General features: G+C 36.1%; 1 protein-coding gene across 1 annotated transcript in view; it reads right to left on the bottom strand.

The window, feature by feature from the left end:
* Positions 1-19,738, bottom strand: part of LOC127836819 (transient receptor potential cation channel subfamily M member 8-like) — a 209,662-nt gene that overhangs the window by 27,211 nt on the left and 162,713 nt on the right. Inside the window, exons 21-28 of the mRNA XM_052363421.1 lie at positions 17,779-17,879; positions 15,987-16,209; positions 15,021-15,107; positions 11,484-11,612; positions 6,374-6,661; positions 5,680-5,854; positions 4,661-4,817; positions 4,264-4,448 (exon numbers count right to left, since the gene is read on the bottom strand). Coding sequence (XP_052219381.1) covers positions 4,264-4,448; positions 4,661-4,817; positions 5,680-5,854; positions 6,374-6,661; positions 11,484-11,612; positions 15,021-15,107; positions 15,987-16,209; positions 17,779-17,879 — 1,345 coding nt within the window. The remainder of the gene's footprint in view (positions 1-4,263; positions 4,449-4,660; positions 4,818-5,679; positions 5,855-6,373; positions 6,662-11,483; positions 11,613-15,020; positions 15,108-15,986; positions 16,210-17,778; positions 17,880-19,738) is intronic.

The following is a 19,738-nucleotide window of genomic DNA, read 5'->3' as shown; positions in this document are numbered from 1 at the left end:
TCACACTAACTAAGAGCTATCAAAAATGTATTTTAATCTCTTCTCTCACTTGTAACGCAATGCTTTTATTTCCCATAATTTTGCGACTATTTTTCTACGAATTTCATCGACAATTGGTATCAAATACCATCCATATTTTGAGTATGTTCACACTACGTCCATTCTGATTTATGCCTTCCGCCACGCACCACCGTGATTAAGCCCAGCGTGGCAACTACTTTCGTCATCTCGATACACCGTGGATTACAGATTCATAAAAACAAACATGTACATTAAGTTATATTGTTTTATTTGTATTTATACTACATATTAAACAGGCATTTGTTCCACTCTTTTATATTACATTTATCCTCTTTATAGAATCATTTGACGTGTTTTACATCGAGCATGAATATAGATTGCGTTTCATGCTTTATGTTTTGTTTCAATTGATTGTTTCTGCATGAAATTTGGCTTGCTGTTTTTATTTACATATTTTTGTTTTTGTTAACATTTGGAAAATGCTTGCTCCTTCGTATACATAGAAAGCTCGCCACCAATTTCATTAAAATAGGTAACATGTAATTTGAATATTTTAGTGATATCCTATTTCTATTGAGACATGTTTTGCTTAGAATACATGAGTACATTCGAGACAACAACAGTAAGTATTCAATTAAGTGATATTTTAAATATCATAGTCATGTAAAAAAAAAGCATTTGCCATGTTGGCGAGTGACTATTTGTATACCTGTGCTTTTCAAGCCCATTTCAATACATATGTAAACAACGTTTACGAATGAATCTTAACAAGATGATCACTATTGATTTACTTATAATATGTAAATCAATATTTATCACAATATTAATATTCATATCATTAAGTAAAATATGAAATTCGATTGATGTTCATGATAATCACTGTTTCATAAATTGTACATCTATAGAGAATATGTACAGTCTCGATTAGAAACGTTGATAAGAAATTGCGATTAATTGAACGAGTAATATGATCACATCGCGCTTTTTTAAAACTGTTTACCTTTTATTTCAGGTACGACATATAATATGTTTTTTCGGAAAATAAGGACGTAATAAAAACGATGATATGCTTTGTCCGTATTAAAATGCGAATAAGATGGTTGTTTACTTTAAAAACATTTATGAAAAATGTGCTGTCTTTATCATTTTTGAATATCTAATAAAATATAGAGAATGTGATCTTCACATCCTTTTACAAATAACATACCTGTAAATATGGTATTTGCACGCCTATTTTCACTTCTGACAGTATTTTCTATTACAACCAGAACAAATATGCACACCCTCATCTACTCGCCAAGACGGCGATATATTTGAATAGAACCTTAACTGGTATTTAAAGAAACTCTTATCTGACGTTCACAGAAACTAATTACAAACCGACAAATCTTTTATACATACTAAATCAACATTTACCACAATATTCCTTCGGGTACGTTTTTCATTAAAGTATGTGACGAAATGAACTTGTTACTGAATAAAACATGTATATACAAAGTCACTCGTCAACATAACAACTCATTTGTTTTCATTAAAATATCAATGATTTGAATACTTACTGCCGAAGTCTCGAATGTGTATTCGAATATATACATGTCACAATAGAAACAGGAAATTAACTTAAATAGTCTGATATAAAAATACATGTAACATGTTTATATGTAATTATTGGAAAGCAATATGAAGACAAACGAGAAAGCATTTTCGAAATGTTAACAAAAACAATTCTTTACAAAAACAGCAAGTCAAACTTCATGCAAAAACTATAAATTTACCTGTATTCCCCGCGAACCACCGTGGCCGCGGTGGTGCACCGCGATCGCGTTGGTCCACCGTGAGATCAATTTCCCGATAACGTCCGCGGTGCTCAACCACTGTTACCGCGATCTATCACGATGGAACCACCTTCAGACCACGGTGATTGTCCACGCTGACGAAAATTTGTCCACGGTGGGATTGTGTTTTAGGCAGAAATCGCGGTAGACGTAGTGTACTAGAATGTTATTATATTCGACCGCGAAGAACATTTACCTGGCAGTGTCACACAAATATAACACGAATATCAGAAAAAGCCTGGAGTTAATCGTGTTTAATCGTATTATTATTCAAGCGGCAATCACTTTTTGAAGAATAACTGGGGCGAAAGGACATAGGAGTATGCCCTTGTTAAACATCTAGGGATACTGCATATACAGTTTTCAGCAAACTCGTATCAAAAGTTGATGTGATGTGACACAGAAACATGCAATTCATTAGACAATCTCATACATGTATAAAACATCAAACGGTAATACCACTCCTAAACATTATTTAGCGAAACAAATTGGAACTATATGCGCATGTCCACCTAATAGAGATGCTGCACCTGGAGATACATAGACTTATGATAATACGTATTCGAAATCGAACGCAGAATGTTATTATTATTCAAATGCAATTACTCCCGGAAAAATCAACGGGGCCGTACGGCATTACAAATCGAAAATCCATTAGCAAGTGCCTTAACAATTATCAAAGGGAAATAACTCCCAAAAATACATTTGAACGGAAAGAACTGGCAACTATGCGCACGTGTACCCATTTGGGATGCTGCATATCAAGTTTCATCCAATTCGGATCATTAGTGTATTTGATCTCGCTCGGTTTCGAGCAGTAACATAGTAATAATCAAACAGCAATTACTCTCTAACTTATCATTGGACAAGAACGACCTGAACTTAATGCGTATGTCCACACTATATGGATGCTATATATCAAGTGTCACCATCACGGACGTGATTATTGGTTAATTTGTTTTTGACCCACGCAATATAAATTCTTCTAACTTATTAATCGAACGGACGGGCAAAGTCGCGATTATATGCCCTCCCTTTCGGTAGCATACACATTCACAAAATTACGCAAATTGGTGATAATTTAAAAAAAAATGTACGAATTAATCACAACTTAGGTATCCTGGTTACTAAGTGTTTTGCATGTTTACCTATTGATTTAATTATAGCTAAATTGGTAACAGTCAGAATCTATAAAATGTCATGAAGGCCGTTGAACTCTTCATCCGGTACAAACATGGGCATGCCGTAGTTCCCGTATATTGTGCAAGGTTTATGGGCGTTTTATAAAGGCAAACTCGAAATGTCAAAACCTTGTTAAATACTGTTTGCGATTCGGTTATAATGATTGAACAGTAATGCGTGAGCTGCACGTGGGCTTCGAGTTAGTGATCGAAACAAAAAACGCGCATTCAAGTCGGTATAATTACGAACGTGGCTTTGACCGTATATATTTTACACGGGCGATATGTGGATAAATCAACATATGCCTTTTTTATCCGTTTTTAAACATTTACAGTATTCAATTATTGTTTTACGCACCCGTGTTTGATATAATGGCACAAATGCAAGTATTAAAATTAATCGTATGAACGACTTAGATAATTATGGAATTGACGAACAGTTCCATAAGATCGATTTAGTACGTCGTGATATTGACTTAATAATTTGGTGGAACTCCATGGTAACTTTTAACGTTGATGGATCGGCAAAGCTCGACTATGTTAGTTGTGGTTAAAATATAACTTGCTACGTTATACTTAGGACTTAAAAGGGTGTCACCGTTGTTTTTGAATATTTTTTATATTATTTAATGTATTTCGCACTAACGTAATAGTTTTCAATGATATTAACATTTTAACATTAATTATGAATTACAATATTTTAAAATAACAGTAAGTAGCTCTATGTATTTTAGATTATTTAATTGAATTAAAATCAAACCGATAATCTGTAAAATTTACAATTGCGCACTGGATGAACTGAACAGTCGCACGTTAAGACGTGGACGTGCAAATGCTAAGACCTGCTCATACACACATAAATACACGTGTTTTTGCACATGAAGACCATAACGTGCACACGTACAGACCTAAATGGGCGCAAACAAAGACTTGTACATCGTGTTATTGTTAATCATGAAAAAACTGTAGCTTCTCAATCCAGTGGTCAAGGGTTAATTATATAAAAAAGATTCTGATATTGGTTGAATTTTCAATCCTACAACACGACGTGGCTCTCTTTAAAAGCGACATTTACACAATATTACACACCAAAAAAAATATGTCATTTGACACTAATTTTAGGTTGTTTACATATCTTTTCTTTCCATGCATACTATTTAAATCTAATATGCAATATACCTCTAAATTCTACTAAATCTTTTCTATAGCTGTCGTATGGTACTTACGGAAAGGATCATCTAAGAGCTCATGTGTACACTTATGTAGACAACATTGGAAAAGCTGGTATATGTGCCAAAATACATTCACAGGAGGACATATTACAGGCCGTAGTGCGTATTCCTTTGTCATAACGTATCTCTGGAAACACCAAATCTTGTCTGATTCCTCATGAATTTTAGTAAATGTGTTACTGGAAATAAAAATTAATTGTATTACTATTTATTTCATTTACTTATGATCGGAAATGGACGTACTACTGCGAACAATTTATATGAATTATGATAAATGCAATTATTTTCATATCTTGGCACAGCAGGCTTTTTGAGCTATTCAAATATTAATAAATACAATATCACTTGACTATTTATTTAAGAGTAAGATCTGTGTTCTATTTGTACATACCTAAAAATTGCAATAAGAAGGTTGAGAAGCAGGATATTTGAAAACAACAGGTAAACTCCCATAAGAATGGGACCAAAAAACCTGCCGGTCTCGGTTGGGCAGCGTGGACTTGTTCCGTTCGTCCAAAGGCTAGTGTCATTTCCACAATCCGTTGAATCTTTTAGAAAAAAATGTTTATAAATCGCTGTTGCTGGAATTTTGCACTGATTATATTCAACCATCAAATCATAGAGCTATTGGTTAATGATCTGTATGATAAATAATTTTATCACATTTAGCACCCTGTTTCCCATGTAATATAACCACTACAAATATTTTGATCTTACACATGTGTAATATACTTTTAAAGCGTTTTCATTGGCTTAGTTTTTGTTCGATTGACCAATCGCATTGTGTTATTTTGCTGAAATGACTTTGCAACGTCAAATGACGTCGCGAAATGTAAACAACATTCGGGATTTATCATTATGTTTGCGTAAACATGTATTTGATTTGCTCATTTTAAAGCATGTGATAAAAAAGATCTGACACTCGTTGTCATGTCATACCATATTTTATTAAACATGTCCAGGATAATCGTAAGTAAGCTCGCCAAAGGCTCGCTTACTAACAAAATTCCTGAACTCGTTAAATAAATTATGGTAGGATATGACAACTCGTTCCAGATCCTATATATATAGTATATCTAAACGGACTAGTATTATGATTATTATTATTGTTATTAATATGATGATTATTATTACTGTTGTTGTTATTATTATAATAATTATTATTATTAGTATCGTTTCTATTATTTTCATCATTATTAGTATTACCATATTTATTAGTATACTTATTATGATTGGTAGTAGTATTAGTATTATTTGCGTGAATCAAATATAGCAGGCATTTATATGCATGGTTCTACATATTTTGTCTTTTATCTACATAAAATACACAATCATCTTTATGTAAGGAATTGATGCACTCACGTCACAAATACGTTAATAACATAGAGCTCGATACATTTAATTAAGTACCTTCCATATCCTCTAGAAAGAGTTCCCCATAAAGATGCCAGTAAGGCTTCCAAGTTATTTGTCTAGCAGTTTTCCAGGTAAGTGGAGCATTGGGGTAGAGAATGGAACACGAGGCAATGGCGTAAGCCAATAAAAACACAGCCATAATTACCAAGAAATACATTAGGTCTTGTACCTAAAATTAAACAATGATATAACTGAGGGAAATCGCACTTCTGATTTGGCTATTTCATTATGCATGTAAGACTTAAAACAATAAAGTGGCCTCATGAGGACAATAGCTATTAAATTTTCTACAGCAAGTTTAGGTGTTGCATATCTCTGACAAAACCATGCAAAATTAGTGCAGAATAAACTGTTTCAATGAGTTGCGAATACCATTGGATGATAAAAAAAGTTCATATAACTCTAGAACGAGTGAAATGATAAGGTTTAATAAAAAGTTCACAAAAGTATACCACCGGTTATACTATGAATTTTGAAAATATTTGTTGTTTCGTGACAATTTTATATATCACACAGTAATTGTTTTCAAGGAACTCAAATCGACAATATTTCTCTAAACTAAATAATATGAAATGATTTGAGATCTTTAGATCAAAAGCGTGTAAAACATGTAATCAAATTAGCAACATTTATTTAATATTGCTACATGTGATGTGTATTCAGCCATGTTCACAAATTATGCACTCACCATCCGCCGAATCATAATTAGTTTCGGGCCAAGGGTTTCTCGGACAGAGAATATGTGAGCGAGTCTGAAGAAGAACGCGATAAAATCGACAGCAAGCACGACTCTGGGCCAATCATACGATGTGTCTCGAAATTGTATGAATCGCAGTCCGAATCCCAGTAAAAACATAGCGATCGTAAATAAATCGATGCAGTTCCATCCTTCCGAAAAGTAACTCTTCAATTTTCTGATTCGCTGCATACACCGAATAGCCTTCTCATAACCAGGCATATGATATATCTGATGCATCTACAACAAACAATAGGAGCGTCATTCATCGTATATGACTATGTTTATGTTCGCTCACCTGGTAAAATCAAGTCGCCATATTGTTTGAAAAAGAGGCGTGTATGAAAGTGTTAAAATCCATGTAAAAAAACAGGACGATTGTTAGTACAAACGTCTTCCTGTTTAGTGTCTTGATAATCGCAATTTTAACTAGGGCATACAAATACATGTTAACATACTTGAAATTAAAATAATTTATTTATACACAATATCAACCCAACATAATACATCCATTCAGTATAAAGGAATTTGTTTGCGATAGTGCAACGTTTTTAAATCAAACAAATACGTTCATTTCTTCCAATTTTAATGAACAGAAGCTCGTGATAACTTCATTCAAAGTACCAATGGATATATGGTTTAGTCTTGAAATTGAGTTTCTTTTTCGTGTTTCTCAAAAGCCTATGGTTCATCCATAGCGTATGCCATCATTAGCCTGTATGGCAGTCCAGCAAATGATTTTGACACTTTCACGAAACTGACAACCAATTGCTTATAACACTATCCGTCAGTGTAACCGCCCATGTTTCATGTTACCATTAACTTGTGTAACAATCCATCCATTACTTATGACACACTGAGCCTGTTTACTAATCGTCAATATATAGCGTATGTCACAATGAGTCTTTGTAACATTTTGTCCTCAACTTATGCCACATTGAGTCTTGGTAACGGTCCGTCCATAGCGTATGCCAACTTCAGCTTGTAAACACAGTCGGTCCATAGCGTATGCCACTTTCAGCCTGTATAATAATCAGTCCATATCGTATGCCAACTTCAGCCTGTGTAACAATCCGTCCATAGTGTATGCTAACTTGAGTCCATGTTGCAATCCGTCCATAGCGTATGTCACATTGAGCTGTGCAGCAGTCCGTCCATAGCGTGTGCGCCATTGAGGCTGTGTAACAGTCCGTCCATAGCGTTTGCCATCTTGAGGCTGTGTAACATTCTGTCCAGATGCGGATGGACTTTCACACATATTTTGGGTGGCATTACTTTAGATCAACAGGCTCAGTGTGCCATAAGCTATGGACGGATTATTATACAGCCTCAAGGTGGCATACGTTATGGGCGAGCATTTACACAGGCTCAGGATGGCACACGCTATTAACGTACTGTTACACCGGCTCAGGGTGGCATACTCTAACGACGGACTGTTACACAGACTTAACGTGGCATACGCTATGGACGGACTGTAACCAGACTTATGGTGGCTGACGCTATGGACGGACTGTTAAACAGGCTCAAGTTGGCATACGCTATGGACGGACTGTTACACAGTTTCAAGGTGGCATACGCTATGGAGGGACTGTTACACAGACTCAATTTGTTATAAGCTGTTGACGGACTGTTACACAGCAACAAGATGACACACGATATGGACGGACTCTTACACAGGCTCAATGTAACACACGCTGGGGACGGACTGTTACATAGGCTCATGGTGACACACGCTATGGACAGCTTTTATATAGCCTCAAGGTGACACACGCAATTGATGGACTGTTACACAGCCTCAAGATGGCAAACGCTCTTAACGGACTGTTACACAGGCTCAAGGAGACACGCGCTTTGGACGTATTGTAACATAGGCTCAAGGTGACACACGCCATGGACGGACTGTTACACAGCCTCAATATGGCATACGCTATGGACGGCCTGTTACACAGCCTCAAGGTGGCATACGCTATGGACGGACTGTTACACAGCCTTAAGGTATCACACGCTATGGACGGACTATTACACAGGCCCAAGGTGGCACTGTTACACAGGCTCAAGGTACACACGCTATAGACGGACTGTTACATAGGGTCAATGTGGCATAAGCTATGGACGGACTGTTAAACAGACTGAAGGTGGCATACGCTTTGGACGGACTGTTACACAGCCTCAAGATGACGCACGATATGGACGGACTGTTTCACAGGTTAAAGGTGACAACCGCTATGGACGGACTGTTACAGAAGATCAAGGTGACACACGCTATGAACGGACTGTTACACAGCCTCAATATGGCAAAAGCTATGGACGGACTGTTACACAGTCTCAAGGTAGCATACGCTATGGACGGACTGTTACACAGGCTCAATGTGGAATACGCTATGGATGGACTGTTAAACAGCCTGACGGTGGCATACGCTATGGATGGACTGTTTCACAGCCTCAAGATGACACACAATATGGACGGACTGTTACACAGGTTCAAGGTGGCATACGCTATGGATGGACTGTTAAACAGCCTGACGGTGGCATACGCTATGGATGGACTATTTCACAGCCTCAAGATAACGCACGATATAGACGGACTGGTACACAGGCTCAAGGTGACAAACGCTATGGAAGGAACGGTTACACAAGCTCGATGTGGCATACGCTGTGGACGGATTGCTACACAGCCTCAATGTGGCATACGCTATGGACGGACTGTTACACAGCCTCAAGGTAGCATACGCTATGGACGGACTATAATACAGCCTCAAGATGGCATACGCTTTGGATGGACTGTTTCACAGGCAAGGGTTGGAATCCGCTATGGAAAGACTGTACACAGACTCAAGATGTCATAATCTATAGACGGACTGTTACACAGGCTCAAATTTTTATACGCTATGGGCGGACTATTACACAGGCTTAAAATTTCATTCGCTATGGAAGGACTGATTAAAGGCTCAATATGGCACACTCTATGGACGGACTGTTAGACAGGCTCAAGATGACACACGCTATGGACGGACTGTTACACAGACTTAGGATGACACACGCTATTGACGGCCTGTTACACAGCCTCAAAATTTCATCCGCTATGGACGGACTGTTACACAGCCTCAAGGTGGCACACTTTATGGACGGACTGTTACACAGGCTCGAGGTGTTATAAGATTTGGACAGACTGTAACAAAGGCTCAATGCGGCATACGTAATGGACGCACTGTACACAGCCTTAATGTGGAACACGCTATGAAAGGACTGTTACACAGGCTCAACATGGCATACGCTATAAACGGACTGTTACATAGATTCAAGTTCGCGTACGCTATGGACGGGCTATTAAATAGGCCAAAGGTGGCATACGCTATGGTCGGACTGTGTTCACAGGCTAAAGGTGGCATACGCCATAGACGGACTGTTATGGACGGGCTATTAAATAGGCCAAAGGTGGCATACGCTATGGTCGGACCGTGATCACAGGCTAAAGGTGGCATAACTATAGACGGACTGTTATACAGACTTAATAAGAAATAAGTTATGGAAAAACTGTTAGACAGGCTCAAGGTGACACACGCTATGAACGGACTGTTACAAAGGCTCAAGGTGACACATGATATGGACGGACTGTTACACAGCCTAAAGGTGGCACACGCTATAGACGGACTGTAACACAGGCTCAATGTTGCATACGCTATGAACGAACTTTTACACTAACTCAAGGTTGCATACGCTATGGACGGACTAAAACATAGACTCAACGTGACAAACGCTATGGACGGACTGTTACACAGGCTCATGCTGACACACGCCATGGGCGGAATGTTACACTGGCTCAATGTGACACACGCTATTGACGGGCTGTTACACAGGTTCAATGTGTCGCACGCTATGGATGGACTGTTACACAGCTTCAAGGTGGCATACGGTATGGACGGACTGTTACATAGCCTAAAGGTGGCATACGATACGGACGGACTATAATACAGCCTCAAGATGGCATACGCTATGGATGGACTGTTTCACAGGCTCAGTATGGCATTCACTATTGAAAAGACTGTTACACAGCCTCAAGATGTCATAATCTATGGACGGACTGTTACACAGGCTTAAATTGTATACGCTATGGACGGACTATTACAAAGGCTCAAAATTCCATACACTATGAAGAGACTGTTCCAAAATCTCAAGATGACACACTCAATGGACGGACTGTTACACATGATCAAGGTGACACACGCTATGTACGGACTATTACACAGGCTCAAAATTAATTGCATCCTCTAAGGACGGACTGTTACACAGCCTCAAGGTGGAACACTTTATGGACGTACTGTTTCACAGGATCGAGGTGTTATAAGTTGTGAACAGACTTTAACAAAGGCTCAATGTGGCATACGCTATAGACGGACTGTTACACAGCCTCAAGGTGGCACACGCTATGGACGGACTTGTACACAGACTCAATGTGAAATAAGATATAAACAAACTGTTACAGAGGCTCAATCTGACACACGCTATTGACGAACTGTAACACAGCCTCAAGGTGGCACCGTTTTAGACGAGAATGGTACATCTTTTCAAGTCCTCGGAGGTTATTATAAATGTATGAGTATTGCGCTTGTTTTCCTCTGATGTGATATAAATTAAGTCGTATTCATGTATGTGAGATAGATAAAAGAATACGAATTTTAAAAGATGTACAAAAGTTTCGAATACATTTGTTGCTTTTATCTAATATAAAAACTTATGTATGAAGTCAATACACAATTGATTTCGAATTTAATAAATGTACATACTATGATGTTGAAATGTACATTTAAACATACAATTTATACAAGTGTCTTGAAACGATCTGTTGTAATAAAGGCTTTATACTTAAGACTATTTTAACCACACCGAATACACGTGTGTTGTGATGAAACATGTTTTAAGTGTGCTACAAGAATAACAATAATTTATGTAAAAATTATTAGTATTATATTTTTATTATGATTTAATGTAAGTTCATTGTTTACACATCCAATTTACATTGTTGTCCATTTTTCATTGTCATATGATACTGTCTATGAATTACCTGTCTAATTTCTTCAACCAATATGGTCAGTACCCATGTCATTAACACGAATTCCTTGGTCGATACAGTGCTCGTGAGATCAAACAGCAGCACGTAAGCGAACAGGTTCAGAAACACCAAATGCGAGATCTGTTGGTAAACAAAACAGAACCATATATTACTCGCTTATATGTATTCATTCTAAATACGATATATGCGAGTTTTATTGATACAACGACGCCGTATCACATTATGTAAATGAATGTAGATATTCAAACGTTTGACAATGGGTCAATTATTTTAGTAGAAAATAAGGTTCTTCAGCAATGGAGGTTAAAGCGATATCCGTAAAAAGGTAACATAATATATCTTCGTCAAAACGAGCTATTTAATTAGGTATATTCAAGAATCGCATGATTTAAAACTATGAACCAATAATACGTTTTTAAATCAGCTACATCAGTTACATCAGCTACAATTTGGGGGTTAAGTAAGACGATCACCCTTCTTAAAAACTGCTATATGGTAACAATATAAATATTCGTTTCCGTAAGTTGGAAATGACCGCATAGAGCGTTAAAGAATATATAAAGAAAAATGTTTCGTGTAAGTATATTTAAGTCTCCATAACATTTATTTCAACAATATTTAACTTATTTAAACGCGTTTGCATTCAGTGTTCTTGTTGCATAATACTATTTAAATTACGTTTTAAAAAATATTCCGCATACACGCGATGACTTAATAATCATTAAAAAATCGCAATTGCAAACTGGCATATTTGGATTTCATTCCGGTACGGCCTTTTTTAGAAAACTAAATTGAATGATACATTCGAATTTGAATATCCGGAAAATGTGTGTGCGGTTTGTTAATGATTGTGACATCAATGGTCGCAAATGTTGTTCATGCAAGACGGTAAATGAGTTAAAAATACCAGTCTATTATAAAGTAGTCATGTCATCCTTGCTCGAGCGAACCAATAATGTTTTATCATTTCACTTCAGTCTAGTGGTAATTGATTTTAGTTTAACTATTGTTGGAATGGTTTTGAAAGAATATGTTAATAGCCTAAACAATACGTAAATAACCATGTCGACCTATTATGTAATTGAAAATAAAATATAAAATTCAATAAAAATATAACTTATCTTCAATAATGCAGTAACTAGAGCCGTTATTTCCTATATTAGCGGTGTGATCAGTTTGTGGTCACATAACGTCATATTAATGATATTCATGCCATCAAAATGCACTTAATGGAATAACGCTCGATCAAGACTTGCCTATTTAATAAATTCATGGTACATACGCATTGAATAAAACCTCTTTTTGTTATTTCGATAATATCCATCACTCGCAAAAAAAGATTTATATGACTAATCATGAAGAAATAATACGATCAACAAATATCCTCAATTTCTCTGCATAGATATGCACTTTAAAATAAAGGTCAATATCATGACTTAGTAATCAATTATCAAATTGTATCAACCTGTTTACATATTCGATATTTCGTCATCTATGTAAAAGCAGACGACGAGGAAAACCAAGCGATACATTTCAATTTTAATAAATTGACCTCTTACAAAGCATTTGAAAAACATCAACATTTCATTTCTTAAATAAATGAAATATTGATATATGATATTAATACAATTTAATTTTGCTATCGGACGGTAATAACGATTTGCAACTGGCAATCGTTAACTCATTATTAACATTGAGCAAAACGTATAGGCTATCAATTTTTTATTTTTCAGTGCAGACTTTAGATTATAGTTTCGGTACATGAAAGGAACAACTTAGAGCAAATGACCCAAATGAATTATCAATACAGACCACGTCAATATTTATTGAATGTTTTATATCAATTTTGTATGGAACTTAAATGTTCTACATACCGTACATTTCGCGTATGATCAACAAACTTGATAACACAGATTCTCTAGTTGTTGTTGTCTTAAAAATGTTATTGTTTGCAAGAATGTCTTATCGACGTTGACATCTTTTTCGACGTTGCTGTATACGCCAGCTTTTGACCTTAGCCTGACCTTTGAAAGCGACCAATCAATTTGAATATACAATTTCCCGCTGGTAGGCCTGACACTTTTCGCAGTATAAAATGTGCAATCTACAAACATATTTCACATTATCATTATATGTTATTGAATCGACTTTCTATTTTCGGGAAGTATAGTGTATGGAAATGGATACTACAATTCGTTTAGCAACGATTTTCACTGCGTATTCAGCATGAAACAATTCTATCTCTGATCAGGTTTGAGAGATAGGACAGTTTGACGCTCAATTCTCGACATCAAACAGAGTTTGTCCCCCTTTATATTTAGAACAATGAGAGCGTTTGTACTTAAAGGCTGTGTTCTCATATTTTGTAATTACAACGATATTGCATTCTGTGCACGCATAAATATAAGATCATATTAGTATTGTCGTTCAGTAATTTTATTAACACCTTCACGAAAGTATTTAAATTGTTTTCGAAATTGACCGCTAAACACGTAAATGTTTAAAGCTTAAAACAAGCTGTAGTTCCATCAGTGGAATTTTAACCACACTTTAAGGTATCAAGGTCAGTTTGCGGTCAGTTACAGTAATCGTTAAATAAACGCTATCAGGTAAAATATGTACTTGAAGTTTATTTTGATCAGAAAGATGCTAAATACAGATATACGGCGATAATATTATGGTATGTTAATCATAGATTTTAAATGTGTTTTTAACAAAAGCATAAAAGGGACCAATTTTGTGAGAAATTTAATGAGAAATATTTATCCATTTACACCAATTAATTAAGCATGAGCACGATGATTCACGATACTATTAATAATGGAATCAAATAAGATTCGAGTTTTGCCGGCTGACCCCTATGCTTTCATGTATTTTCATGCTTCTTGTGTTTTTATATTTTGTAAATATAGACATCTGAGTAATACTATCTAATACAGCGAAATAAGCCACGAAATCTGTCGCAACAACTCGTAATAGATTTGAGTGTGATGCAAATTAGAGCTGCGCAGAAGAAAGGCATTCGCTTTTTTTAACACAAAGATATAACTTTTGATCGTTGATAACCACCGACCACATTCAACGCCGTATATCTTTTTAAAAGATACTTCTTGTTTATAATGCGCACAGTTTAAAGTGTAAGCATGGTCGCTCTTAAATACATCACAATCATGTCGACATCAATTGCATGTATCATGCATTTAGAGGCTAAACTGTTTAAGAAAGTTCAAATGTTCCTTTTGTACATTCGCACAGAGGTCTCGGTAAAAGTTTATTTCTTCCACCAAAGCAAGCGCATCATATGACCCAAAGATCCTACTTCAAAATCACTTTGCTAAGAGGTATTTTCTCAGCTTCACATGAGTATTTGGTTTTTCTATTTGTGTAATCATTTCACATGATTTGCTTTGTTTTCAATTCTATGTTTAATGTTGTTTGCAAAAATCACTTTTATAGAATTGAAATGACTGTGACTGTAATATATATATACATGTCTATGTGTTCTAAACCAGATGGTTTATAACATACCACATTGTATGCGAATTTCGTTTTTGGAGCCTGCATTTTGTTCAAGAAGAACTTGATCCTGTCTGTGTCTGAACGTTGCTCGCGAAGCTGAAACAGGATGAAACGGAAGTTGTTCAACTTAGAAAAAATTGCGAATAAGCAACGTAAGAATAGATCAAATACAATTAGAGAGTGAAATAACGGATCTTTGTTTAAAAGAAAATAATCACTCCGATCACCACTGTTTAAAACAAATAATGTTTAAAGTACATGGCAAATAAAGAGGTTTTTTGTGTACTTGAACGTATGCTATGGATCGGCTTTGTTGCAGGCCGCATGAAGCCTGTATACATGTTTGTATATTTTGTTTGTAAATCAAATTTGTCGAAACACGAGTAGAAGCATGTCGTTTCGATCGTGACATTTCATAGTGTAAACATTAAGTTTTACATAAAAACATCTTTGTTTGTTACAAAATAAAGAATTAAACATTTAGGGAAACGTCATCTAAATTGACAGTTATAATAAATTGGATTAGATGCAATATATTTGAGTATTGTTACACAGTCCCTTATACTTTTTATGTTTCTATAGAAATAGCACAGCGAATTTTTGGTATACATGCGTGATAGGTGAACAGTTGAATTAATGTTTCATGCATTGCTTTGTCGATTATAAAGGCGATATTTTAATAAACAGTTAACATTTAGCATGTATGTTTGACAAAAAGGCTATGATAAGTTACCGTATAATCATTTAACTATCCTTATGGCATTATATATACAATTACATATACAGCGTTTTACATACGCAAAGAATGCAAAAAGGTATAGCAAATACATACATATTGTACCTAAATGCATACCGTTTAAAAAGCAAACACGACTCGACGATATTCAACACGTGATAAAAATGAAGAACGTGTTCACAGAGTTTGGATTTATTTCGGTTAATGAATTAAACATTAATTTGTATTTAGTGAATTGCCTTGTTTAGCGTGTCATCCATACGTTGCCCATTCCATACATCTGAAACTAGATTGCGACATGCTTGTTGGGCCAGGAACTCCTTGTTTCTCGATTGTACGGCCAAATCTAGGCATGATTGTGTATACCAAAAAGGCATGGTCATTGTTAGATGGACGTATGTGGGTTGATCCCAATTCTGGTAGCATTCGTTAAGACAATCTATAGCCACAGTAGACCACTCGCTTCATGAAAAAGAGTATCAAATTAACGTATACATTATGTCTAATTGATATACATTGTTTCATTAATGTCAACAATTAATTTTCGAATACATAAATATGGTCATCGACACCTTAAAAAATCAACAAGAGATTTGAAAATTGGGGACAATCAACGCACATTCAGTATAATATTATGTATAAGCAAAGCAAGACAAATCCACAGGCAGCAGTATCATAAATTTGCCCCACCGGGACCCTAGCCCCCCACCCCCCCGAGCTTACCCCAGGGAGCCCAGATTTTTAAATGTACACCTATTGTGCATGGTTTGACTTTTCAACAACGAATATTGACAAAAATACAGTTTGAAAAAATAACCCTCGTATCGGTATTATATATACACAAGGTATGAAACGTACTATATGTATATTGCTGAAAGATTGTGGAACACTGGACGTGACCTTTTTCACCAAAACCACACATGTTCTCATGCGGTTGCCGACAAAATGCAACTGGATTCGTTAAAAGACAGTAAAAGCAACGTGATTACACAACTAACCGATCTCCTGCTCGGCTAATAACTTTAATATTAAATTAAATTTGACGTTCTCGCTATATGTCACTCGGTGTTTCATCTCCACATGTAAACCATTTTAATTTTATAACGCGTCATCTGGTTGGTTGTTCTCATTGTGTTGGCCAATGATATGGCGTTTTAGAACCGAGCATTCGATCGACAAAATATGACAGCAAAACACAGACATGAAGCGAGAAATCACATCCGAATACCAACATTCGTCAAGTATAGTATTTTTTGCGACATCTTAAGCTTTGCACTTTTTCTTCATTACGTATGCGTTTTCTAGCTGATCTGATCTTATTTTAGTTCACACAATTTAAAGATTGATCTTTTTGTCACCATACATCAAAGAACACAAACACGGTTTCTTTACAGCACCACTGTCCGATTGTTGACGATATGTTCAATTTTTTTTTAATTTTGTTTCGTTAACATAACAGTACAGTTCAAGCATAAAGTACGTGTCAATTAACAACAGAAGTGATGAACACTTTATTTAAGTTATAATTGCGACAGGCCATTAAAAGATATTTACCTATAAATACATTAAAAATGATATCTTGTTGCAATATATAAAAACACACTATTATCAATAATTAGTATTTAAGCTGAAATTATTTGAAAGCATGTTGTTGAGATTTAATAGCATCTGATTTCGTTATATTTATGTACTTGTCATGCAGCTTCCCACACCAAGTCATTTAAAGCTCAGCGTTGAGTATTCGGGTATGTTAGGCATAAAGAACAACGATGTTCATCATAGACCAGAAGCGTCACCATTTATGAATATCTCTGTATAAACTTTAGTCTCAATACATACTAAACGTTCATACTAATCGTAACCTGGATTTAAAGTGGTTTTCCTACATAAATGTTATATAATGACAATTTGCTTTGCATTTGCTTTTATTCTGTATGGATATGTTTTAAAACTCTACTCTTGTATTGTATTAATGTTTTTCATTTACATGCCCGGAGAAATGTTTAACTGTGGAGCAGTATAAAACCATACCTCATATTTTTTGTCATTTCGGCCATAAGTACTTTATCGTCTGTTTGCTGTTTCACTGCCAGGCATAAATTGTATGCAATGAGGGCCATGAAGAGCGGATGCTGACGATAAAATAAACAGGAAATAAAAAAAACAATGAAATATCAATCAACATATCCACAAACATTACAATAAGAACACACATTATGTGAATATATTACCATCTTGAGGCAATTTAATTTAACAGACATTTGGTAGTGATTTTAACGCACAAAAAGGCAAAGCTTTGGTGCGCACATATTAACATATTCAAACTTCTTTCGATTCTAAACAGCGATGTTATTTGCATGTAAGTTATTTTAATAAAATCAATTTCATTTGCTGATATCTTACTCTTCAAATTGAATATAAAGTCTTTAACTCGGTACATGAAGGTCACTTACAAACCGAAAAGTATCATCAGAACACGGTTGTCGCTAAAATAAACATTCGTCTCAGTACTCAAACTACCTAGGTGCCTTAGTTCCCATGCTTGTAAATATATTTAAAGTTTCATCCCTAAGGCCACACAATTGTTAAAGTTAGGCGTGACTTAAGTTAAACAAGAGCACCGCCTTGCGGGTGCAGACCGCTCATCTATTTTCTTTTCAAAGGTGAAGGGACTCTCATTTTCAATCACAAAGGAGGGAGGGGTGGAGTGAAGAGGGGTTTATAGTGTGGGGTTGTGGACATTTATTACATTATCTTCCAAAAAAGCGAAAAAAAAATAGGGGGAGGGGGGGGGGGGGGGGGGGGGTGGGGGGGTGGCGGGGGCGATGGGGGGGTATTTTTTGGGTGCGATGGTTGGACGGTATTTCAAACATAACCGTTTTAAAAAAAAAATGGGTGGGGGGGGTTATTTTGTGATGGGGGTGGTGGTAATTTGTGAGATGAGATTAAAAAAAAAAAAAAAAAAATCAAAAAAAAAATTGGGGGGGGGGTGGGGTGGGGGGGTGGCGTGGGGGTATAGTGTGAGGGTGTGGTGGTCATTTGTGAGATGATCTTAAAAAAAAAAAAATTAGGGGGGGGGGGGGAGGGCGGAGGGGGGGGGGGGGGGAGGGGGGAGGGCACGGGGGATGGTTTGGGTGGAGTCTATTGTGGTATGTCAGGTAAGAGTAGTTTCGTCAAAGTATCAATCAAATCTAATCATAAAAAAAGAAGTTATGGCAATTTAAGCAAAATTTAATAATTTGACCTTGAGAGTCAAGGTCATTCAAAGGTCAAGTTAAAATTCAACTTGCCAGGTACAGTAACCTCATGATAGCATGAAAGTATTTGAAGTTTGAAAGCAATAGCCTTGATACTTAAGAAGTAAAGTGGATCGAAACACAAAATTTAACCATATATTAAAAGTTAATAAGTCAAAAAAGGGCCATAATTCCGTAACAATGACAACCAGAGTTATGCAACTTGTCCTTTTACGGTACCCTTAGTTTGTGAGTGTTCCAAGTATGAAAGCAATATCTATGATACTTTAGGGGTAGAGTGGACCAAAACATAAATCTTAACCAAATTTTCAATTTTCTAAGTATAAAGGGCCCATAATTCCGTCCAAATGCCAGTCAGAGTTACATAACTTTGCCTGCACGGTCCCCTTATGATAGTTCATAAGTGTTGCAAGTATGAAAGCAATAGCTTTGATACTGTAGGAATAAAGTGGACTTAAACACAAAACTTAATCAAATTTTCATTTTTCTAAGTATAAAAAGGGCACATAATTCTGTCAAAATGCCAGTCAGAGTTACATTACTTTGCCTGCACAGTCCCCTTATGATAGTTAGTAAGTGTTGCAAGTATGAAAGCAATAGGTTTTCATGCTTAAGGAATAAAATGGACCTAAACACAAAACTTAACCAAAATTTTCAATTTTCTAAGTATAAAAAGGGCACATAATTCTGTCAAAATGCACGCCAGAGTTATCTTACTTTGCCTGCCCAGTCCC

This window comes from Dreissena polymorpha, chromosome 7 (genome assembly GCF_020536995.1).
Source record: "Dreissena polymorpha isolate Duluth1 chromosome 7, UMN_Dpol_1.0, whole genome shotgun sequence".
NCBI lineage: Eukaryota > Metazoa > Mollusca > Bivalvia > Myida > Dreissenidae > Dreissena > Dreissena polymorpha.
This window is presented reverse-complemented; position numbering and strand designations above follow the sequence as displayed.